The 24243-nt window shown below is 46.0% G+C and overlaps 1 protein-coding gene across 1 annotated transcript in view; it reads right to left on the minus strand.

Moving 5' to 3' along the window:
* Positions 1-2320: 2320 nt before the first annotated feature.
* cfap46 (cilia and flagella associated protein 46) overlaps positions 2321-24243 on the minus strand; it is a 108087-nt gene continuing 86164 nt past the window's right edge. Inside the window, exons 50-58 of the mRNA XM_072436325.1 lie at positions 19725-19795; positions 19458-19512; positions 19348-19380; positions 18305-18407; positions 16112-16224; positions 4052-4133; positions 3091-3227; positions 2635-2736; positions 2321-2408 (exon numbers count right to left, since the gene is read on the minus strand). Coding sequence (XP_072292426.1) covers positions 2335-2408; positions 2635-2736; positions 3091-3227; positions 4052-4133; positions 16112-16224; positions 18305-18407; positions 19348-19380; positions 19458-19512; positions 19725-19795 — 770 coding nt within the window. The 3' untranslated portion in view covers positions 2321-2334. The remainder of the gene's footprint in view (positions 2409-2634; positions 2737-3090; positions 3228-4051; positions 4134-16111; positions 16225-18304; positions 18408-19347; positions 19381-19457; positions 19513-19724; positions 19796-24243) is intronic.

Genomic DNA, 24243 nt, shown 5'->3' on the forward strand with positions numbered 1-24243 from the left:
ATTGTTAATTGTTCTAGATCTAGTTGTGTTAAAGTGATACTAAGGAGATGTTATGAGCCAAACTGTGAAATGTGTGTGAGATAAAACCAGAAGCGGAAGGTTCAGTCGAGGGTCCCGAGTATCCAGCAGGTTAGGGTTAGGGTTAAGGTTAGGGTTAAGGTTAGGGTTAAGGTTAGGGTTAGGGTTAAGGTTAGGGTTAGGGTTAGGGTTAAGGTTAGGGTTAAGGTTAGGGTTAAGGTTAGGGTTAAGGTTAGGGTTAAGGTTAGGGTTAGGGTTAAGGTTAGGGTTAGTGTTAGGGTTAAGGTTAGGGTTAGGGTTAAGGTTAGGGTTAAGGTTAGGGTTAGGGTTAGGGTTAGGGTTAGGGTTAAGGTTAGGGTTAAGGTTAGGGTTAAGGTTAGGGTTAAGGTTAGGGTTAGGGTTAAGGTTAGGGTTAGTGTTAGGGTTAAGGTTAGGGTTAGGGTTAAGGTTAGGGTTAGGGTTAGGGTTAGGGTTAGGGTTAGGGTTAAGGTTAGGGTTAGGGTTCGGGTTAAGGTTCGGGTTAGGGTTAAGGTTAGGGTTAAGGTTAGGGTTAAGGTTCGGGTTCGGGTTAGGGTTAGGGTTAAGGTTCGGGTTCGGGTCGTCTCTGGAGAAGTCAGGCTGCTTAGCAACAGATGAAGGCAGCTTGATCTGAATTCTCTCTGACTCTGAGGCTTCAGTCCTCTGACGAGAAAGAAGTTCCACTGATCCACAGCTGAGGCCAGTTTGAAGATCGTCCTGAATCCAAAAGGTTGTGGACTTGAAAAGTGGCAAAAAGTTCCTTTGCTTGAGAGTTCATGTATCTCAGTCCAAATCACATCAACAGGAACTCTGCTGTGACTCATGGGGAGAGAGTCAAGTTAGCTCCCCTGGTTCCTCTGGAATGTCTTTGTCCCCTTGTGTTTCTCTTCTTCCCCCGATGTCCAGCCAATCAGCACACATCCTCATGCACTCAGCAGCAGCATTTCCCCATGAAATCTGTGCTGGTCGCCATGGTCGCCATGTTACCACAGATTAAACACCCACGAGACATTTACAGATCAATGCAAAGAATATTGACAATACACTATTTATATTCATCATGTGAGCAAAGTCTTCAGTCACATGATTGTTCAATAAAACAGAAGAGACTTTTAGCTGAGCTTTGGCTTTCATCTTGGGAGAGAAAATGGCTCCTGAGAGTTCATTTTGATCTTGTTTCCAATTGAACGCAGTTATTTTTGGAAACGTTTATTCCAACTTCTAAAACAGCAGTGTCTCAGTTTGTTTAAGGAGGAACGCTTGATCTGAACTGGGGGAAGGGTTTGGTCCTTCTGCGGTCACTTCCTGCTCCAGTCCTGTCAAAGTTCTGAGGTCAGAGGTCGCGTATAAGACTTTAGCTGTAGAGAGTCACTTCTATAACTAACTATACAAACCAATGCAACTGAATGAGCGTGTGCAGAAAGAGTTCAAGATCCTGGGGAAGCATGAATAAGACTCGGAGGTCACAGGATTCCTTAAGGCCGTATTTACCCATTTTAATTAATATTTGAACAAACATCCTGGATTAGAACCTCCTCGTGGAGCCTGATGAACAAATCGTAATTCAAAACGAAACAGGCTTAATTTATTGTAATGAAAAGGGCTGTGCTGTTCCTCTGAAGTGGAGTAAAGGAGGTTAAGACACAGAGGTTTAGACGGAATCCGCCTTAAACAGAAGAGGTTTGAGAAGTGTTTGAAGGAGGAATCACTTATGCAGAGGCAGAAAGGAGTGTGATTGCCGTTTCATTACTGCTGAATAGAAGTGATGGCGCGACGCTGTGGCTCCCGTTGATTGCCATTAACACAAATAATGAGGGTATGATTTTTGTTTCCAAAGCAGATATTTAGAAGAATGTTTGTTTTACACGTTTGGGGAACATTGTGAGACATGATTTACTTTAGCCAATGTTTCCGACTCAAATATTTGAACTATTTCTGCTTCTATTTACGCTTTAAATGATCAGTGTTTGAAGAATATTGTTTTATGATACATTTACACCTACAGCAATGTAAATCTAGGGTCTCCTTATGCCCCCTTGTGCTAAAGATTCAAATATGCTTTTTAACTTTATATGACAGCACAATTATTACACAAAAAAGCTAATATATTAACGGAAAACTCATTTATGCCTGAATATATTATGAAATCTTGCATGATAAAGTATGATTTCATGTCTCCTTCTTATAAAATGTTACCAATATTATTATTTTTGGAGGAAATGGACAGTGATATGTCAGAATCATTTAGTTCCGTACATAAACCTTCTCAAACACAGAAGAGGATGCTTGAAATGAACCTCACTGCACTATTAGGTTTGGGAGTCCGTAGAGAACACAGGTGTAATCGGCAGGAGTCATGTTCGGCTTGTGATCTGCAGAAAAAAGGAAATGAAACGTTATCATTATATTAACTTCCTCCCAGCACCAAAACAAGAGCTTTCTGTATCCGACGAAGCCGCATTTATTATTGTGAAGATTTGATTTGCCAGAGGTGGCGGGGATATTCCACTTAGCAACATTTGGATGCCAGTAGAAGAGTAATATTGCAGAGGTGGGATTTAGAGACGAGGGATGTAAAGAGCGTGATATAGAACGTACCATGTGATGTGATCATCTTTTCTTTGGCCGAGCGAGGAGTGCGGCTTGATTTTGTCAGCGAGTGGATGACTTGTCCTGAGGTCTGCTTTTCCTTAAGAAGGCCTACGAAACACCACGTGAGGATTAGGAATGTCACAATATCACATTTATGTTATGTTACTATGATTGTGAGTGTGAGTCACCATTACTCACTAGCTTTATGAAATGAAACTTTCTGAATGAAAAAGTCATGATATTGGGACATAAACAGCCTGGTTTTAAACAGTCATTGTTGCTGACTATGATTCCCAAGATTATTATTTTCTATATTATATTGTGACCTGAACAGTCACAATTATCGCCCCAATAGCCCAATAATCTTGACCTCCCTTTTGAGAATTCCTTTAAATTGTAGTTTAGACCAAAACTCTTGGTAATGTACAGTATATGACAGATTGTCTTTGCTGGTTCACGCACCGTCCAGAACGGCAGCCATGTTTTTGGTGTTGCGGTGAAAACTGCTGTGCCATTGGTTGAGAGTGATGCATCTGACTCCTCCCACACTGAGCAGCAGAGCGGTGTGCAGAGGCGTCTCCAGAGCGAGGTGTCCGGGGCTGGAATACACTCATGTCAAACACTCTGCTCTCAAAGCATCTCCGAGCATCAGAAACACTGATGTTTTCTTAATCTGTGACGTGATGAGAGGAGTCTCTGCTGCACTTTGCCATAAATCATTGCCTTGTTCTGTGAATTCCTCACATCTAATCACGATCTGCTGCGCGGATAGCTTCAAACACAATGAAATCATGGATCTATGTTTATCTTAAACTGTGTGTAATTCCCCCTGCAGCCAGTAAATGGCTTTAAATCGCTTAAAGATCCCATATCATGCAAAATAGACTTTTAACCTTCTTACAGTGCTATTGGTGCCTCATATCTGTGATTGATTCCTGCTGCCTTAAGCTAGAGAACAGTCTCTATCCTTCCCCTCGGATGGGCAGACAAACAAGGCCTACCCTGTGTAACTCACCCCGGGTGTGTTTAAGCCCCTCCTCCAGGAAGCACTCTGTACCTGTAACACGCCCCCTCCTCCCTGCCCCGCGCTCAAGAGGAACCGCGGATATTTAGGCACAGTTAGCTTCAAGCGCTACAACGCTGCTGCCGCTGACACGTGCCGCTGTGCCATGCGCCTCGGCCTCTGTTTACCCCATGGATCTATTATATTATTACATCCACACCATCTCCGACTGCTGCGCAATGTCGATCGGCCACAAACTCAGAGGTAAGAGCTGAATGGTGAAAGCAGATTGACTGAGCCATCTGAAAGAAGCTGTCGTAAAGCTGGGCACAAAAATGAACGCATGTGAATACTAGCGACTACTACTACTGAAAAAGTGATGTACAGGGCCTTTAATAAAGTACAAACAAAGTTCCTCACCTCTTGTCCTTGTCCAGGTCTGATTGGCGGGCGATACTTTTTTGGTTCTGGACCAGGTCAAAGAGAAGAGCCATGTGGCATTCTGAAGGGATACAGACAGTCATTTAAGGGAATTAAACATAAGACCAAAAAATTAAGATAAGATATTCCTTTATTGTCCGCACATTAGATTTATTATATACGATTCAAAAGTTATGGCAAGTTTGTCCCCCAAAGCAACTAAACAAAAGGAAAAAGATAGATACATTTAATACAAATAAATCTTCAGAGGAGTATAGTGAAAGTATTTTGAGTGCGGGAAACACATTTTAAAAATCTACTTTTAAAAGAACTTCAAATTAAGGTGTTATACTGTATATGTGATTTATTTATTTTTGGATCAAATAGAAAGAGACTTTGAGCCTCTTCATAATATCGGACGTGAGAGTTGTTCGTTTAACGCCTACTTGGGATCCTCTTACAGAGACTAGAGGACTGGGTGGGCATCACTGGCACCGCCCTAAACTGGTTGAAGTCCTATCTGGAAGACAGGAAGTACTGAAATTGGTAGCTGTGTCTCAGACCACATGACCATGACCTGTGGAGTGCCCCAAGGGTCAGTCCTGGGTCCCCTTCTGTTCAACCTCTACATGCTGCCGTCAGCTGATACACAGTGAAAATGTGTCCTATCACAATTATGCAGACGAGTCAGATCTATGTTTCACTGTCGGCAGGTGACTATGGACCAGTAGATTCACTCTGTCACTGCATCCAACAGATCAGTTTGTGGATGCAAAACAACTTTCTCCAGCTGAACTCAGACAAGACTGAAATAATCATTTTTGGCCCACAGAAACAAAGAGAAAGTGTTAGCGGTCACCTCCAGAGTCTCGCTCTAAAACCTACAAGCCAAATTAGAAATCTGGGGGTAATAATGGACTCAGACTTGAACTTTAACAGCCACATCAAATCAATAACATCAGCAGCTTTTTATCATCTAAAAACATCATAAATATAGTGTCTAAACCAGACTTGGAGAGACTTATCCATGCGTTTGTCTCCAGTAGATTAGACTACTGTAACGGCCTGCTCACTGGTCTCTCCAAACGAGCTGTAAAACAGCTGCAGTTCATCCAGAACGCTGCTGCTCGGGTCCTGACTAGAACCAGGAAGTACGATCACATTAGTCCTGTTCTCAGGTCTCTGCACTGCCCCCTGTGGCTCAGAGAAGAGACTTTAAAGCAGCTCTGCTTGTGTACAAGTCTCTCCATGGCCTAGCACCAAAACACATCTCTGACAAAAACATCTCTGTTTTGTGATTTCTGTCATGATTTTAATGCATTTTTTCGTGTGAAGCACACAAATTGTACTCAACAAATAATCTTGCCTGAATAATTCTTAATAAACCTTTATGCTCATTATGAATCTTTGTTCATGCTTTATTAATGCTAAGGTGGTGTTATTATAAGGTAGTATAGTATATTGTAAATAAATGCCTTTAAATAAAAGCTAAACATCTGCATTCTTACAGTGAGTGAGTTCACCTCTTCACACATACTGTATGATACATATAGATGCATTTGTAGGGTCTCAAACTACAGGTATTCAGTTTATGATTAAGGGAGATTTCTTAGCAGAAACGAGACAAGACGGGGCACCAGGGTTAAACCCAAAGAGCTAAGATACGGTCCTTAATCGCGCTCGTTAAAAAGGTCTGAAGGGTGTTTCACGATTCAGGGACTTACACATAGTCTATTCAAACAAACAATAGTCAATAACTCTTTCGTGTAGTTTATTCATCAAAAGGGTAATCAAAAACACCGGAGCAGGAATGCGCACAGGTAAATCACAGGTGATGTTATATCAGATTTAACAGCAAATTTCATGCAGATAATGTTAAACCAGGGTTTTGCCTTTGATAATCAAACGTGTCTATGCTAATCTATATCAAAAAGGGGGAAAGTGAGAAGCTAAAAGGGAGGAGGAACAGCTGAGCTCTACCCAAATCACGCCACAAAAGAAACCGCACTCTGAATTCGGCTTACGGTTCTGTAGAGACTCGGTCCGACTGGTCCTTGTCCGCGGACGAGGTCCGTAGCGAGGCGTCGCGTGGAGCGGTGTGGCGGCGAAGGTTCATGAAGCCGTGGGAAGCTGTGTGCTGGCCTTGCTGCGACGTGCTGTGAGGTCCTTGGCGCCGGTGGCAACGGAGGCGATGTCCGGGAGTTCCTTAGCGGTAGAACGCTTTTGCGGCGTGTTAGCTCCTCACGCGGCCTTTACTCAGATGAGGACGTAGCGCTGATCCACGTAAACGGCGTAGATTACTTCAAAAAGAAAAAGAAACGAAGTAGCAAAGAAAGTCTCTGTCCGGTTTAGCGCTTAAGCTTAGTTCCAGGTAGTTCCAGGTAGTTTCAGGTGGTTTCAGAGTCCAGGGCTGGCATGGCCTTGTCGACCACGTGACGGACGGATTTTGTTGAGACAAAGGAAAAGTGAAAGGCTGGTCCGTGGAGACGGCTTCCAAGAGAGAAGAGAAGAGGAAGCGCAAGAGAAGAGAGCGTTTCTAGCTTGGAGCGTCCTTTTGAGACCTGGCCCGCAGGGCATGCTGGGAGCGAAAGGGGCGGGCGCTACAGCGAAAACTTCCTGGCCGAGAAAATAAAACTGGAGTAACGTAAATAATAATGGCAAAAACATTGAACCCTGTTTTAACATTTACACGTTAAACACTTTTGGCAGTTTGTGCACATTATTTCTTGAGGTAGACACATTTTACATCTTCTTTCACCTGTGATGGGCGCTAGAGTTAAAGCATTGGGAATATAAAACCTTAAACAGTGGAAAGATACGTAACACAAGGTGAAACATGCGGTGTAGGGAGTTGATTCGGACAAACATTCATGGCATAATCACATAAAACATAGTTTTCATCGGGGCGTCCTCCTGCAAGACTGTGGGGAGAAGAAGATCTGTTATCAAAAAAGTCACAGCGGCTCCCCTGCGGTGAGGGACAGAGGGAGAACGAAAAACCCTCAATGTTCAAAGAGAGATTTTCTGTTATCTGGCCGTGGAATGTCCATCTCCATTCCCCTACACATTTAATGTCATATTGTGGAACATTCTGAGCAACTCTGTAACATCTCCATAGGGACAAGGGAAAAGAGTGCACATTTAAACCTACTACCATTAATATAAAGTAAAGTGCTTCCAAAATGTCCTGTTCCATACATATTTGTCCATGATCACAAAGGTTTGCACGTTCACAGACACAAATCCCACCAGAGAATATTGAGAAAGTCGTTAACCATATTTTAAGGGTCGGAATTGAAATCATTAAAATGTAAACTCAATTTCCGAGCTGTATTAAATAAGAGCTATAAAAGATGTCTCGGGTGAAGCCAACGTCTGTGTATGAAATGTGATTATTTGATCTGATTATGTCGCTGCATTCTTCACTTATTTCCAGAAAGTGTTTTGTAAGTGACTTCGGCTCCTGCCTCATTTGCTTAATTGTATTTCCTCAGATAGAAAACAAGACTAAATGTTGTCCATAGCCGCTGGCTCCAAGATACGGGTTTGTGCACTTTATTTTTCATTCCTGTTGGGAAATGTCAGGGTGCATTTCACAATAAGGGCAATAAAACACACACAGTATATAATCTATTTACAGGGATTGGCAAAAGAGCGGTGAAAAGAGTAGAACGATTTTGGCCTGTTAAACTACAATAAAACACGTCACATGAGATCGTGTGTATAATATCCATCCATCTTCTTCTTCCGCTTTATCCGGGGCCGGGTCTAAGGGACAGCAGTCTAAGCAGGGACATCCAGACTTCCTCCTCCCCAACACTTCCTCCAACTCCTCCGGGGGGTTCCCGAGGCGTTCCCAGGCCAGCCGAGAGACATAGTCCCTCCAGCGTGTCCTGGGTCTTCCCCGGGGCCTCTTCCTGGTGGGACATGCCCGAAACAGGCGCCCAGGAGGCTCTGGAACAGATGAGCCACCTCAGCTGGAGGAGCAGAGGCTATACTCTGAGCTCCCCCCGTGTGGCCGAGCTCCTCACCTTATCTCTAAGGGAGCGCCGAGCCACCCGGCGGAGGAAACTCATTTCGAAAATGTCTTTTCGGTCATTACCCAAAGCTCATGACCATAGGTGAGGGCAGAACGTAGACCGACAGGTAAATCCAGAGCTTTGTCTCTCGACTCAGCTCCTTCTTCACCACAACAGTCCGATCCAACTGTCAATCTCACGCTCCATTCTTCCCTCACTCGTGAACAAGACCCCGAGACACTTGAACTCCTCCACTTGGGGCAAGGACTCCCCACCCACCTGGAGATTGCAAGGACTCCCCACCCACCTGGAGAGGGCAAGGACTCCCCACCCACCTGGAGAGAACAAGGACTCCCCACCCACCTGGAGAGGGCAAGGACTCCCCACCCACCTGGAGAGGGCAAGGACTCCCCACCCACCTGGAGAGGGCAAGGACTCCCCACCCACCTGGAGAGGGCAAGGACTCCCCACCCACCTGGGGAGGGCAAGGACTCCCCACCCACCTGGAGAGGGCAAGGACTCCCCACCCACCTGGAGAGGGCAAGGACTCCCCACCCACCTGGAGAGGGCAAGGACTCCCCACCCAGGGAGGGTGTGTATAATATATTTGATCAAAGTAAGAGATGCAATGGAAACATCAAATCAGCATTTATTTGATTTAATTAGAATGCTTAGTAACTACATGATCATTATCGTAGCCCTTTAATTAAGTACTTAATAAGCCTTAATATTTTGTTCATTATGAATTAAGAGTTTATTCATGCTTTACTAAGGTTAGTATGGTGTAGTTATTAAAAGTAGTACTGCAATGATTAATCACAACCAAGATAACAATAAAATAACAATAACATCTTACTCTTGTAAGTACCGTATTTTCCAGACTATAAGTCGCACCAGCTAAAAAAAATGAATAATAGAGAAGAAAAAAAATATATATAAGTCGCACTGGAGTATGAAATGCGGTTGCAAGTGTGAAAATAACAAATAATATTACATATACAATACAATACAAGTCGCTCTGGAGTATAAGTATATAAGTATAAATATAAGTATAAGTAGAACCCCGGTCAAAACTATGAAAAAAGGTGTGGCGTATAGATCCGAAAATACGGTAGTTTAGTTGGTGTGACAAAATCAGACCGCTGCACACTGTCTGCACCTAATTATAAAGTATTTTGTCTTTTTTGCCTGCCAGAAAACTCTAAATGTCATTTTTTAAATTATTTTGAAATATATTACAAGGGAAAAACCTCCAATTCCTTGCATTAAAAAATAAGTATTTTTTTTTTAAGAATTCTGCAGCTTTCACACTGCAACATCACAAAAAAAGACGACTAAAAAACAAAAAAAATAAATGGAAAATAAAAAAGTTGAACCACTGTGGATTATCAGCCAATTTATCCGCACAAATGCGATTGGTCCAGAGCATGTTAATCAGGTCAGTTACGATGAGGCTGTGGGCGCAGATGGTGACTTCATGACCCTTATCATTTCCTAGAAAACACTGATCTTTCGTCGCCCGGTCGCGCCCGCTGCCCGACGCTCAACGGCTATAGTTAGCGTTAGCACACAGGTGGCACATGTGTCTGTCCTTGGGCAACGTTTAGACCCAGTGCCCTCCTGTCAATCACACGCAACAGCACTGAAAGAAATGTAGACGAGAAATGTCTCAGAAGAAGGAGCAAAAGGCGAAAGGGAATTAGAGGGAAGTTCATCAACAAAGTCCAGATAAAGACCTCAACTAATAATTTAACAGTTTGGAGAGCACAGATTGTAAAAAAAAAATGAAGGTCTTATTTAAGGGAAAGAAAAGAGTAAAAAAAGAGATTGATGACCAAAGACGACACATTAAAGTTTAGTTTTAGAATTTGGATTTTAAACGTTCATTATATAATACGTTATATCATTATTATGTGCAACAGAAAGACAAAAAAAAGGAAAATTAGATTAGTTTAATGCCATTATTTGGAACATTCCAAGCAAACACAAACACAATGACTTTCCACTGCTGTTTATCCATCAGCACCAAATGTGACAACACATCCCAAGCAACACACAAAAATACATTGAATTGAATCTCACAGGCATATTTCGACGCCTTTAAAGTCCTTTCCTCTTAAAGGAGCTTTTAATATTGCCTGATTCAGTAGACTTTCTCTTGTTTTTACACATTTGCATCAGTATTTGCACGGTTTCACTAGTACTGGGAGTTGCTTAAGCTTATAAACTGCACTGTGAAACATAGTCACTGTATTACCCCGCTGTACAGTAATCCTGTGTGTGCGGCGTGTTCGATCTCGACACCGCTCTGCCCTGTCACGAGGAAAAACGACATGCTAAATATCCTTGAAATACTGTACACATAAAGGTCTGCGTGAGAGGAGAGGGGCCCAGGACACCAGCACGATCTAACTACTGCTCCCAATCTATTCCAAAAACATACCGTATTTTCAGAATTATAAGTCGCACCAGCCAAAAAATGCATAATAGAGAAAAAAAAAACATGTATAAATCAGACTGCAGTATAAGTCGCATTTTTGGGGAAAAAGGATTTGATAAAACATGGTGAATAGGTGTACGTATGCTAACGCTAACACCTTCAGCTACATGAGGCACAGACAGAACTGTGGTAAGTGTCTGGTATGTTAACGTAACATATGAACAGTTATTCAGATAACTATAGCATAAAGAACATGCTAACAAGTTTACCAAAGCATCAGTTTTACCCCAAATCACTAAATCCATTGAATTCTTCTTCCTCTGTGTCACTTCTAAACAACTCCACAAACTCTTGTGGTTGCCAGTGTGAAAATAATTAATAACATCACATATGACATATAAGTCACCCTCTCCTTGAACCGACACCTTAACGTGGTGGAGGGGTTTGAGTGCCCGAATGATCCCGGGAGCTATGTTGTCGGGGGCTTCAAGCCCCTGGTAGGGTCTCCCAAGGCAAACAGGTCCTAGGTGACGGGTCAGACAAAGATCGGTTCAGAAGCCCCCTATGATGACAACACAAACAAGGCAGTTTACGTCGCCCGGATCGGCGTCACCGGGGCCCCATCCTGGAGCCAGGCCTGGGATGGGTGCTCCATGGCGAGCGCCTGGTGGCCGGGTCTTACCCCACGGGGCCCGGCCGGGCACAGCCCGAAAGAGCGACGTGGGGCCGCCCTCCCGTGGGCCCACCACCCGCAGGAGGATCCATAAGGGGCCGGTGCAGAGAGATCTGGGCGGCAGTCGACGGCAGGGGCCTCGGCGACCAGATCTCCAGACACAGAGACTAACTCTGGGGACATGGAATGTCACCTCGCTGGGGGGGAAAGAGCCTGAGCTTGTGCGGGAGGTTGAGCGATACCGACTAGATATAGTCGGCCTCACCTCCACGCACAGTTTGGGCTCTGGAACCCATCTCCTCGAGAGGGGCTGGACGCTCCACTTCTCTGGTGTTGCCCGCGGGGAGAGGCGGCGGGCTGGTGTGGGCTTGCTGATAGCCCCTCAGCTCAGCCGCCACGTGTTGGAGTTTACCCCGGTGAACGAGAGGGTCGCGCCCCTCCGCCTTCGGGTGGGGGACAGGTCTCTCACTGTTGTGGCGGCCTACGGGCCGAACAGCAGTGCAGAGTACCCGGCCTTCTTGGAGTCCTTGGGAGGGGTACTGGACAGTGCACCGACCGGGGACTCCGTTGTTCTACTGGGGGACTTCAACGCCCACGTGGGCAATGACAGTGACACCTGGAGAGGGGTGATCGGGAAGAACGGCTTCCCCGATCTGAACCCGAGCGGTGTTCAGCTATTGGACTTCTATGCTAGCCACGGATTGTCCATAACGAACACCATGTTCAAGCACAAGGGTGTCCATCAGTGCACATGGCACCAGGACACCCTAGGCCGGAGGTCAATGATCGACTTTGTTGTCGTGTCATCAGACCTCCGGCCGCGTGTCTTGGACACTCGGGTGAAGAGAGGGGCAGAGTTGTCAACCGATCACCACCTGGTGGTGAGTTGGATCCGCTGGCGGAGGAGGAAGCCGGACAGACTTGGCAGACCCAAGCGCATTGTGAGGGTCTGTTGGGAACGTCTAGTGGAGCCCTCTGTCAGTAGGGTATTCAACTCGCACCTCCGGGAGAGCTTCTCCCATGTCCCGGGGGAGGCTGGGGACATTGAGTCCGAGTGGACCATGTTCTCTGCCTCCATTGTTGATGCGGCTGCTCGGAGCTGTGGTCGCAAGGTCTCCGGTGCCTGTCGTGGCGGCAACCCCCGAACCCGGTGGTGGACACCGGAAGTAAGGGATGCCGTCAGACTGAAGAAGGAGGCCTATCAGGCCACTCTGGCTTGTAGGTCTCCGGAGGTCATCGACGGGTATCGGCAGGCCAAGCGAGCCGCGGCTCGTGCTGTCGCAGAGGCAAAAACCCGGGCCTGGGAGGAGTTCGGGGAGGCCATGGAGGAGGACTATCGGTCGGCACCAAAGAAATTCTGGCAAACCGTCCGGCGCCTCAGGAGGGGGAAGCAGTGTCTCACCAACACCGTTTACGGTGCGGGTGGAGGCCTGCTGACCTCGACTGGGGATGTCGTCGGACGGTGGAAGGAATACTTTGAGGATCTCCTTAATCCCTCAGTCACGTCTTCCAAAGAGGAAGTAGAGACCGGGGACTTGGAGGCTGGCTCATCCATCACCCAAGCTGAAGTCACTGAGGTTGTTCGCAAACTCCTCGGTGGCAGGGCTCCGGGGGTGGATGAGATCCGCCCTGAGTACCTAAAGTATCTGGATGTTGTAGGACTGTCTTGGTTGACACGTCTCTGCAACATCGCGCGGCGTTCGGGGACCGTGCCTCTGGACTGGCAGACCGGGGTGGTGGTCCCTCTGTTCAAGAAGGGGGACCGGAGGGTGTGTTCCAACTACAGAGGGATCACACTCCTCAGCCTCCCGGGTAAGGTCTATTCCAAGGTACTGGAGAGGAGAATCCGACCGATAGTCGAACCTCGGATTCAGGAGGAGCAGAGTGGTTTTTGTCCCGGTCGTGGAACACTGGACCAGCTTTATACCCTCCATCGGGTGCTCGAGGGTTCATGGGAGTTTGCCCAACCAGTCCACATGTGCTTTGTGGATCTGGAGAAGGCTTTCGACCGTGTCCCTCGGGGTGTCCTTTGGGGGGTGCTCTGGGAGTACGGGGTCCGGGGCCCTTTGCTCAGGGCTGTCCGGTCCCTGTATGACCGGAGCAGGAGCTGTGTTCGCATTGCCGGCAGTAAGTCAGACCTGTTCCCAGTGCATGTTGGACTCCGCCAGGGCTGCCCTTTGTCACCGGTTCTGTTCATAATTTTTATGGACTGAATTTCTAGGCGCAGTCGGGGGTCGGAGGGTGTCCGGTTTGGGGACCACAGGATCTCATCTCTGCTGTTTGCAGACGATGTTGTCCTGATGGCTCCATCAAACCCGGACCTGCAACATGCACTGGGACGGTTTGCAGCCGAGTGTGAAGCGGCTGGGATGAGAATCAGCACCTCCAAATCCGAGGCCATGGTTCTCGACCGGAAAAAGGTGGCTTGCCCTCTCCAGGTGGGTGGGGTGTCCTTGCCCCAAGTGGAGGAGTTCAAGTATCTCCAGGTCTTGTTCACGAGTGAGGGAAGGATGGAGCGTGAGATCGACAGGCGGATCGGTGCAGCGGCTGCAGTGATGCAGTCGCTGCATCGGACTGTTGTGGTAAAGAGGGAGCTGAGCCGAAAGGCAAAGCTCTCTATTTACCGGTCGGTCTACGTTCCTACCCTCACCTATGGTCATGAGCTTTGGGTAGTGACCGAAAGAACAAGATCGCGGATACAAGCGGTCGAAATGAGTTTCCTCCGCCGTGTGGCTGGGCGCTCCCTTAGAGATAAGGTGAGGAGCTCGGCCACACGGGGGGAGCTCGGAGTAGAGCCGCTGCTCCTACACGTCGAGAGGAGCCAGCTGAGGTGGCTCGGGCATCTGTTCCGGATGCCTCCTGGGCGCCTCCCTCGGGAGGTGTTTCAGGCATGTCCCACCGGGAAGAGGCCCCGGGGAAGACCCAGGACACGCTGGAGAGACTATGTCTCTCGGCTGGCCTGGGAACGCCTCGGGATCCCCCCAGAGGAGTTGGAGGAAGTGTCTGGGGAGAAGGAGGTCTGGGAGTCCCTGCTCAGACTGCTGCCCCCGCGACCCGGCCCCGGATAAAGCGGCAGAAGATGGATGGATGGATGGACATATAAGTCACTCTGGAGTATAAATCAAAACTATGAAAAAAGGTGCGACTTACAGTCCGGAAAATACGGTAATAATCAAATGCCTTTTTACAGCAGCGCTACAGTCGTGTCGCAGTTTGAACCTGATGCATCCGGGCCACATTTACAGTTACATAATCCAAAAACAAGCCCCGTCCGTGTCATTCATTATTTCCATGTAATTCCTCTTCCTACTTCGCACTTCCAGGGTTTCGATGGGGCTAATTTGTGTCATTTGCATCGGCGGTGAACGGACAGGAGGCTCCAAATCCCTCGACATTGTACTGCACCTTATATAATATTTGAATAATCATCAATCTGACGTGACCCGTTATACTTGGAATAGCTCTTGTTACGTTGCGGGGTTGTGTACTTCTGAGGAGTACGTGTATTTGAAGGTAACGGCATGTGTTTTCCGAGTAACTCGTGCGTTCGTACCGGTCACTAAGGTTACTCTGCTTTGGTATCCTCCGTTTTACATACTAAATGTCAGGGCTCATGCAAATGGCAGGAAAGAAGGCCAAAGACTTGATTATGAAAGCAGTTACTTAATAATGAATGAAAGCTAATTGGAGGGTGAACTCTGAGTCATTTGTTTCTAATGGATCGGTCGGTGTAATATGTGATTATGTTTTTCTATTAAAGTGGCCTGGTAAAAGCACTAATTACAAGAGGGAATAAATGACCTGGATGGACAAGGAATCCACTCAAAATAAAGAGGAGTTATCAAAGACTCATTTAGTTAATTATTGATCATATGAGACAAAAAATAATCATAAACAAAAGAGCCACGTAACAACTAGAGCTGTCAACGATTAGTCATTTAGTTTAATTAATGGGTCAATGGCGTTTTCATCAACCATCATTTGTCGACTTATTATTTTTACTTCTGATTAAATGGATTTTTATGGAAGAAAGCATGGAATGAGCTGAAGATTTAAGAGTGAATCATGAGTTTAATCTGCCTTTTTAAGTATACAGTCATACAGTATATATATATATATATATATATATATATATATATATATATATATATATATATATATATATATATATATATACATACACAGTATACTTCTCTGTGTAAGTAGACTTCATGTTTTTGGGATCACATGGACAGATGGAGATACTGTCATGTTTTGAGAGCTTGTGCCAGTTTTGCACCACTTTCCCCTTCCACTATAATAAATCTTTAGTCCCCTGTAACTAAAACTCTATTATTAACTACAGGAAAATAAAGCAGCGTGGATATGGAACATGGAAAAACATCAGCTTTTAATTAAAATCTGGCCGATATTCACCTGAGAATTATACTCATTTAAAGTTTAAACTCTCTAGAATGGAACAATTTAATAAAATAAATAAAATAAACAAAATAAATAAAATAAAAATATAAATAGTGTTTATTTTACCATTATTATTATTAGTATTTTCTTGTCTTATGCGGGATGTTTTGATTTTATTTTATCTTTATTTCCCCCCTCCATTCCTTATTAGGAAATGAGAGGTTTTGTCTATAGGAGTTTTTGTTTATAAGAGTTCTTCTATAAGTTATCTGTCCTTTTCCTCTGTATCTACCTGCGTTGCAACAATGAAATTTCCCCATGTGTGGACGATAAAGGAATATCTTATCTTATCTTAATATCTTTTTCCCATGCAATTATTTTTTGTTCCTTAAAGCACTTTGAATTACAAATGCACCTGCCTTGCCTTGTTCTATTACTACTACTAAGTGCTACCTTCTCTTTGCTAGATAACTCATAAATCTAAGGACAAATGATGAACCGTTTTACGTGCTTTATTGTGTTTTTACCCGACAGGTCGAGAGCTGATATTCTGGCTGGAGTTACGTTCCCCATGAAGCGCTCCATCCCCAGGAAAATGAAGGCACTGCATCTGGACAGCAGCTGCTCCATTTCAGCCACACTTCAGACAAAGACAGAAAAACTATCAGTGCAAAAGAAAAATGCTAAAAAGAGTCTACAAGAAAATGAAAAATAACATTTAGCGTTCAGTTTTCTACACTTGATAAAATAAGACCTGTGTCATATAATAAATCTAGTTATGGAGTCATAAAATGTCTCTCATCTTATACTTTGGACTCAAATAAGCTGAAATATTCCAATACAAATAGAAGTAATTGTGCAGTATTTGTAGAACACTGCAAATGTGTTCAAATGAGCTGCAGGTAATGTATTATTTAAAAAAACAAGACTTAAATTATTCAATGTTTTGCATTGTATTTCCGACTGGTTAAGGCAGCTTGAAATAAGACAAATAAATCCATAAAGCCACTAGAAAGAAAATATATCTAATTTAGACTACACTAGCTGATCATCTATAATAATAATAATAATAAAATAAATAGATCAATAAATAAAATAAATACCTGGGTCTGCGAGTGTCGCCCATGAACGCTCACCTGGGCCTGCGAGTGTCACCCATGAACACTCACCTGGGCCTGCGAGTGTCGCCCATGAACGCTCACCTGGGCCTGCGAGTGTCACCCATGAACGCTCACCTGGATCTGCACGTGCCGCCCATGAACACTCACCTGGGCCTGCGAGTGTCACCCATGAACACTCACCTGGGTCTGCGAGTGTCGCCCATGAACGCTCACCTGGGCCTGCGAGTGTCGCCCATGAACGCTCACCTGGATCTGCACGTGCCGCCCATGAACACTCACCTGGGTCTGCACGTGTCACCCATGAACGCTCACCTGGATCTGCACGTGCCGCCCATGAACACTCACCTGGGTCTGCACGTGTCACCCATGAACGCTCACCTGGGTCTGCACGTGTCACCCATGAACGCTCACCTGGGTCTGCACGTGTCACCCATGAACGCTCACCTGGGCCTGCGAGTGTCACCCATGAACGCTCACCTGGGTCTGCACGTGCCGCCCATGAACACTCACCTGGGTCTGCACGTGTCACCCATGAACGCTCACCTGGGTCTGCACGTGTCACCCATGAACGCTCACCTGGGCCTGCGAGTGTCACCCATGAATGCTCATCTGGGTCTGCGAGTGTCGCCCATGAACGCTCACCTGGGCCTGCGAGTGTCGCCCATGAACGCTCACCTGGGTCTGCACGTGCCGCCCATGAACACTCACCTGGGCCTGCGAGTGTCGCCCATGAACGCTCACCTGGGCCTGCACGTGCCGCCCATGAACGCTCACCTGGGTCTGCGAGTGTCGCCCATGAACACTCACCTGGGCCTGCGAGTGTCGCCCATGAACGCTCACCTGGGCCTGCACGTGCCGCCCATGAACGCTCACCTGGGTCTGCGAGTGTCGCCCATGAACACTCACCTGGGCCTGCGAGTGTCGCCCATGAACGCTCACCTGGGCCTGCACGTGCCGCCCATGAACGCTCACCTGGGTCTGCGAGTGTCACCCATGAACGCTCACCTGGGCCTGCGAGTGTCACCCATGAACGCTCACCTGGGCCTGCAGGTGCCGCCCATGAACACTCACCTGGGTCTGCACGTGTCACCCATGAACGCTCACCTGGGCCTGCGAGTGTCGCCCATGAACACTCACCTGGGTCTGCACGTGTCACCCATGAACGCTCACCTGGGCCTGCGAGTGTCGCCCATGAACACTCACCTGGGTCTGCACGTGCCGCCCATGAACGCTCACCTGGGTCTGCACGTGTCACCCATGAACGCTCACCTGGGCCTGCGAGTGTCACCCATGAACACTCACCTGGGCCTGCGAGTGTCGCCCATGAACGCTCACCTGGGTCTGCACGTGTCACCCATGAACGCTCACCTGGGTCTGCACGTGTCACCCATGAACACTCACCTGGGTCTGCGAGTGTCACCCATGAACGCTCACCTGGGTCTGCGAGTGTCGCCCATGAACGCTCACCTGGGCCTGCACGTGTCACCCATGAACACTCACCTGGGTCTGCGAGTGTCACCCATGAACGCTCACCTGGGTCTGCGAGTGTCGCCCATGAACGCTCACCTGGGCCTGCACGTGTCACCCATGAACACTCACCTGGGTCTGCGTGTGCCGCCCATGAAGCCCTCCCACAGATGGGCCGAGAGCTGGCCGTGCGTCTCCAAAATCTCCCTCATCCTCGTGGATAAACTGGTGCCGCCTGCTCACACAGAAGTGACATGAGATGTAAACAAACAGAGTCAGGACGCGAGATGCAGGAGAACAAGTCTGACAGGGACAGATAAGGGAGGACATGATTTAGTGGATTAAACGGTATCAGGACCTTTCAATAGTATCGTTGTTTAGTCTCTTAATGATCCTTTTTAGGACTGTAGACTACTGTTCGACTAAAGCCACGCCCTGTGCTTCCATCAGTCGACTAAAAGGCCGTATCTTGACGAGATGGGACAATCATGTCATTTATCGTGATCGCTTGTTGCATAAACTGTACCATTGTGATCAAAGATAACTGCCATCAAACCGCCAAATTGTGCAGGAAACGCTACTTATTCACGATGTTCTCCTCTACATTGTTGTTGAATGTATTCACAAAATCAAAATGCAAAAGTAAGTCAGTCATTTAAATGCCGTATTTTCTTATTTTCTATAAGTCGCACCAGCCAAAAAATGCATATTACGCACTGGAGTATGAAATGCGGTTGCAAGTGTGAAAATAACAAATAATATCACATATAAGTAGCTCCGGAGTATAAGTCGTATAAGTATAAATATAAATCGCACCCCGGCCCAAACTATAAACTTAAAGTCCGGAAGACATGGTAATTGTTTGATATTATTGCAAAGCGGATTATTTTGGTCATTGAAATTGTGACTCAAAAGTTCAATATTGTCCCAGGTCGAGTGGAAGAATTTCACAAAACTAAAGACTTTCTATAATCTAATCCAGAGCTCACTCATAAGGCCATAATGAGCTACTTGGATGAGGGATAGAATGCATTCCCTCTAAAAAACCCACACAGCTTTTGTCCAATTTACGGAAGTCGACCTTTTCCCATGGACCCCGCCAGGACGACAAACATAAAACATCACCGTCATGACAAATACATGACTGAAATCACCCGTCGATTGTTCAAACTCACCAAAGACACCGTCGTTGAAAGGATCCACCACATCTTTGACGTAGAGTTAAAAAATCATGTCAACATTAACAAAGCAGATTAACAAAAGTAAAGAATGACAAAAAAGATACATTTGATGGATTTGGCGTTGACCGGGACGGTGTTTGGGGGCGGGACCAACGGCCGCTGTGAAAAAGAGACACAGTTGATGAAATCGCCGATATCGTCCACGTAAACCGCGCGTCGTAGGAAATAAAGGGAGGATCGCTATAAAAACACATTATGTAATTGATTGAAAAAGTGCGTGGGGGAAAGTTAGACGGGGCCGGCGCTCGCAGCAGGTGAAAGTAATACTGCGCTGCGTATCTGGCAACCCAAGATTAATTTCCTGAACTCACCGCTTTGATGACCTGGCTTTGATCTCCCTTGGCTTTGGCGCCTTTGGTCTCCTTTTTGTTGTCACCTTCAACTGCCACAAACAGGAAGCACAATTAATACGCGCACTTGTTTGCGAAGGTAGATTACGCCACGTTCGGCTTGTAGGGGAGTACACTTTATGTCTGCAACCCCGGTGACATTTATGGCCGTTTGAAGAAGTTTTGCACGACTTGCTCTGTCTGTTAATGAACGCCAGAACAGGCATTGACAGTCACTTTAAGTTCCAAAAATATGATGATTTTGTGTGTCGATTTTCTACACAAAATGACATTGCGGTAAAAGCAAAACAGTTATCTTAATTTATTTTAAATGATGAAGATGGCGTCAAGGGAAAGTATTTGAACATGAAACTATGGAGGGGTCTTCCTCTTCACGCACCGGTCGTCTTGTCCCTTTTTCTAAGCTTGAGTCCTCTAACAGAGACCCAGAATCAGACAAAATTCACAAACATAGGAATTAGTTTCGTCGTGCAACATACAACAATTATTAATAACAATAGAAAAGTACATAAAATCAAATAAGGCGTGCATACATTAAGGATTTGCCAATAAAACAAAAACAAACTTGTCTCAGTATGTGCACAACATTCACAAGACCCTGAGATGAGCGACAGAGCTGCAGTATCTTTGCTGCTCCTGCACGGCCCTGAGAGGTCTGATGTTTTTCCAGGGATCTGTAGCCCCTCCTCCAGTTTGGGGGGGGTGCTGCGATGACCCCGGGCCCCACTTTGGCCTTCAGCTTCCACGCCTTCCCCAGCTCTTCTGCGAGGCCCTTTGTATTTCTCCAGTTTCTCGTGTTCTTTTTTCCTGATATTGCCATAACCACCACATTGACGCTTTCCTCTGCTGTTTATCCACCACCTCAATGTCTGCTTGGTTCGCCGTGACCATTCTCAGTCTGTAAGTCCCACAAGATCCTGGCTCGGTCATTCTCTACCACCTTTGGGGGTGTTTCCCACTTTGACCTTGGTGTTTCCAGCCCGTACCCTGCACAGATGTCCCTGTACACTAAGCCAGCTTCTCTTCAATTAACACTGGCCAAGACACATAATATCGGTTCAAGCCAAACACGTGAATAAATGTAAACTCGTGTAAAGCCGAGGAAAAGCCGCTCAAAGTCCATCTGCGCCGACTGCACAGTGAGAGTGGCAAAAAGCGACACTTTTCAGGCAACATTCGTGAACACAAAGAGTAAACGCTCGTTACGACATGTCGCAGTTGAATTCTCTCATTGACGTGTGACGTACGCTGGCATAAACCGATTGTAACTCATCTGACCAACCATTCCACATTCAACACATTCTGTTAAATATACCATAGTCTCTTGACAGAACTTGACAGAAAATTAGGTTCTGCTCAAATAACTTCATTCATATACCGTATAGAGCCTGTCACAGAGTCAATACATCACTCACCCACTGTTAGACATATGAACAAACCAAACAGTTCCGATCTGGACGACTTTATGTTCGGTGCTAATTTGTGTTGTGTTGTTCTGTACATGATAAACACGGGCAGAATAACAGATCGGCCCTTCAAATGTGCGCCGGGGCACTGCATCTTCCTGACACAATGGTAAAGCGTGGACGTCAGAGTTATGGTAATTGTGGGATAGAAAAAGGATTGTTCTTGAGAAGCAGAAATCACAAAAAGATGTATTCAAAGTTATGTTTCCTCACAGTTGTTGCCTGAGCAGCGGGCGCAGGAAGCACACCCAGACACGGGGTCATTCTGGGTCGAGTTAACCATAACCTTTAAACAATCACACGGGTTATGCAAATGATTCAACCTTTAAAAAGGCAAAGATGTCGCAGCTTTCTCGCTCTTCTCATTTCGTTTCCCAAAAATGCGCGCGCTTTTTCCCGAGGACAGGGGCATCGTTTCTGCAGAAAAGCAAACGGCGTCGAACGGCTTTACACTCGGGATGAGCTCGAACGCAAACTCAAAGGGACAAACACGAGGTCACGACGAGTTCAGCCATGTTTAGATCCAAACGCAGATCTACGGCGGTGGGGAAGTATTTTCAGTCTCTCTTTCAGTCAAATCAAGAAAGAAAACACAACCAGTGAAAAAAAAACCTGGTCTGTGGGTTTGATGAGACGGGAAGGATGGAAGTAATACTGGGGGTGACGAGTGAGAAGGACATTCAGAGCCATTCAGAACATTCTCCTAGGTAAGAGTTCATCAGCTGTGAAAAGGTCCGACCTCACATGTAGAAGGACACATTTAACTTCTGCTTTTTGCATATGATCAGATGATGTTACGTATTTTGGATCAACTGCAGCCAATGCCATCACACCATTACAGTAATCCAACCAACTGATTTAAGTGGCTAGTCTCTATGGTAACAGTGATAAACAATCGTAACCCTGTGAGAACGGCTGTGACGCTTTTCAGCTCCGGTCATGCAGTTGGTCTTAAAGCACTGCTGACCCGCGCCCTGGACCAATCAGGCCTGTGTCGGGCAGTGAATTGTCCTTGCGGTAACGCGGCGGCGGCGGTGGACGGCCCGTAATCCGGACGGCTGCAGCGTTCACGGATGTCGGCGTGAGCCTGCGCACGCCGGCGGGATGTGAAATGACCTTTCTCTTCTCGGACGGATTCCATTTGTCTGCATGGCTGCCTTTGCTCCTAAACCCGGGCTGTGAGACGCTTTGGTAAGTGTAAGACATTATTTAAAGGGAATAAGATCAGGTATGTAATATGGCACAGGCCCTCGCCATGTTTATTAATAGATCACTGGACGGAGCTATATTGGTTTTCTGACTGTTAAAGTATCTTACTGTTCTGAGAGAAATATATACCGTATTTTTCGGATTACAAGTCGCACCAGCCAAAAAATACATAATAGGAAAGAAAAAACATATATAAGTCGCACTGGAGTTTAGTCTGGGGAAATGTATTTGTTAAAATCCAAGACCAAGAACAGACATTTCATCTTGAAATGCAGTTTAAAATAACAACAGATGAGAGAACATGGTGAATAGGTGTACGTATGCTAACGCTAACACCTTCAGCTACATGACGTATGCTAACGCTAACACCTTCAGCTACATGAGGCACAGACAGAACTGTGGTAAGTGTCTGGTATGTTAACGTAACATATGAACAGTTATTCAGATAACTATAGCATAAAGAACATGCTAACAAGTTTACCAAAGCATCAGTTTTACCCCAAATCACTAAAGCCATTGAATTCTTCTTCCTCTGTGTCACTTCTAAACAACTCCACAAACTCCAGAGGAAGTGCAGATTCTTCTTCTGCGTCGCGTAGAGCCCTCTTGTGGTTGTCAGTGTGACAATAACAAATAATATCACAATTAAAGGTTGAATGGACGATTTTTTTTGCCCAAAACCTGAGTCTTATTTCCTCGTGGCGTGGACGGGCGATTAGTCCTGCCACGTATCAATCATAGAACGCACCTGCCTCGTCCCCTGAGAGCAGCACGGTTCCGCATGTCTAAGTGCATGGATCTATCATAATATAGTTCCCTCAGTGGGAACTATATTATGATATTATACGGGGCAAAATGAAGACGGAGAAAGACTGTTCGAGCTGACTCATAAGAGACAGAAATCTACGGGAGACGAGAGATGCGATCCGTCGCGCTAATAAACAAACGCACGTGTCCGCACGAGGGAGTGGCATGTGCACGAGGGAGTGGCATGTGCACGAGGGAGTGGCATGTGCACGAGGGAGTGGCATGTGCACGAGGGAGTGGCATGTGCACGGGGGAGTGGCATGTGTACGGGGGAGTGGCATGTGCACGGGGGAGTGGCATGTGCACTTCCGCCTGCGTTCTCAAATCGCCGAAAAATCGTCCCTTGCGCCTTTAAGTCGCTCTGGAGTATAAATCTCACCCAGGCCAAAAATATGAAAAAGGTGCATATATTATAATCCGGAAAATACGGTACTAACTTTTTTTGAAATCATACAAAGATCAAAAGAACTTGAAAGGTGAGTTATTGTTACAAACCAAAACCCTTTAAATTCAGTCGCCCAGTGAAGCACAAAAACAACCACAAATGTCACTCAAATGGTTCAAAAGTGGCTCCCACGGAGACGAGTAGAAGAGTTAATTACATGTTATTAGCTATTAAAAGGGTTAGGCTGCTTATTATGCAGTGGAGCCCTTAGGATGATTGAATGTTTACAGTTTAAGACGACTGCAGCAAGTACGGAACACGGTGAAGCCAGCCGTGTAAGGAATACATCCATGAGTGGTACTTTTCAGTAATACATCCAGAGTATAACTGCTGGTTGTGGGCGTGGCTCTCCACAGCCGTGTCCATGAGTGATGAGGCGCACACAGTCAATCCACGAGGGATATGATGAAGCTCATAAGACATCCAGGTGAGTGATACATCCAAAGAACTCATCACATGTCAAACTTCATTAGTCCAGCAGTTATAGTCTGAAGACTTTAGGACGTAAAGTACAGAATGCCAAACAATAGTGCTTTTTACAGTCGTTGTTTGG

This window comes from Eucyclogobius newberryi, unplaced genomic scaffold, assembly GCF_026437365.1.
Source record: "Eucyclogobius newberryi isolate DKJ021-1_F unplaced genomic scaffold, fEucNew1.0.hap1 SCAF_8, whole genome shotgun sequence".
NCBI lineage: Eukaryota > Metazoa > Chordata > Actinopteri > Gobiiformes > Gobiidae > Eucyclogobius > Eucyclogobius newberryi.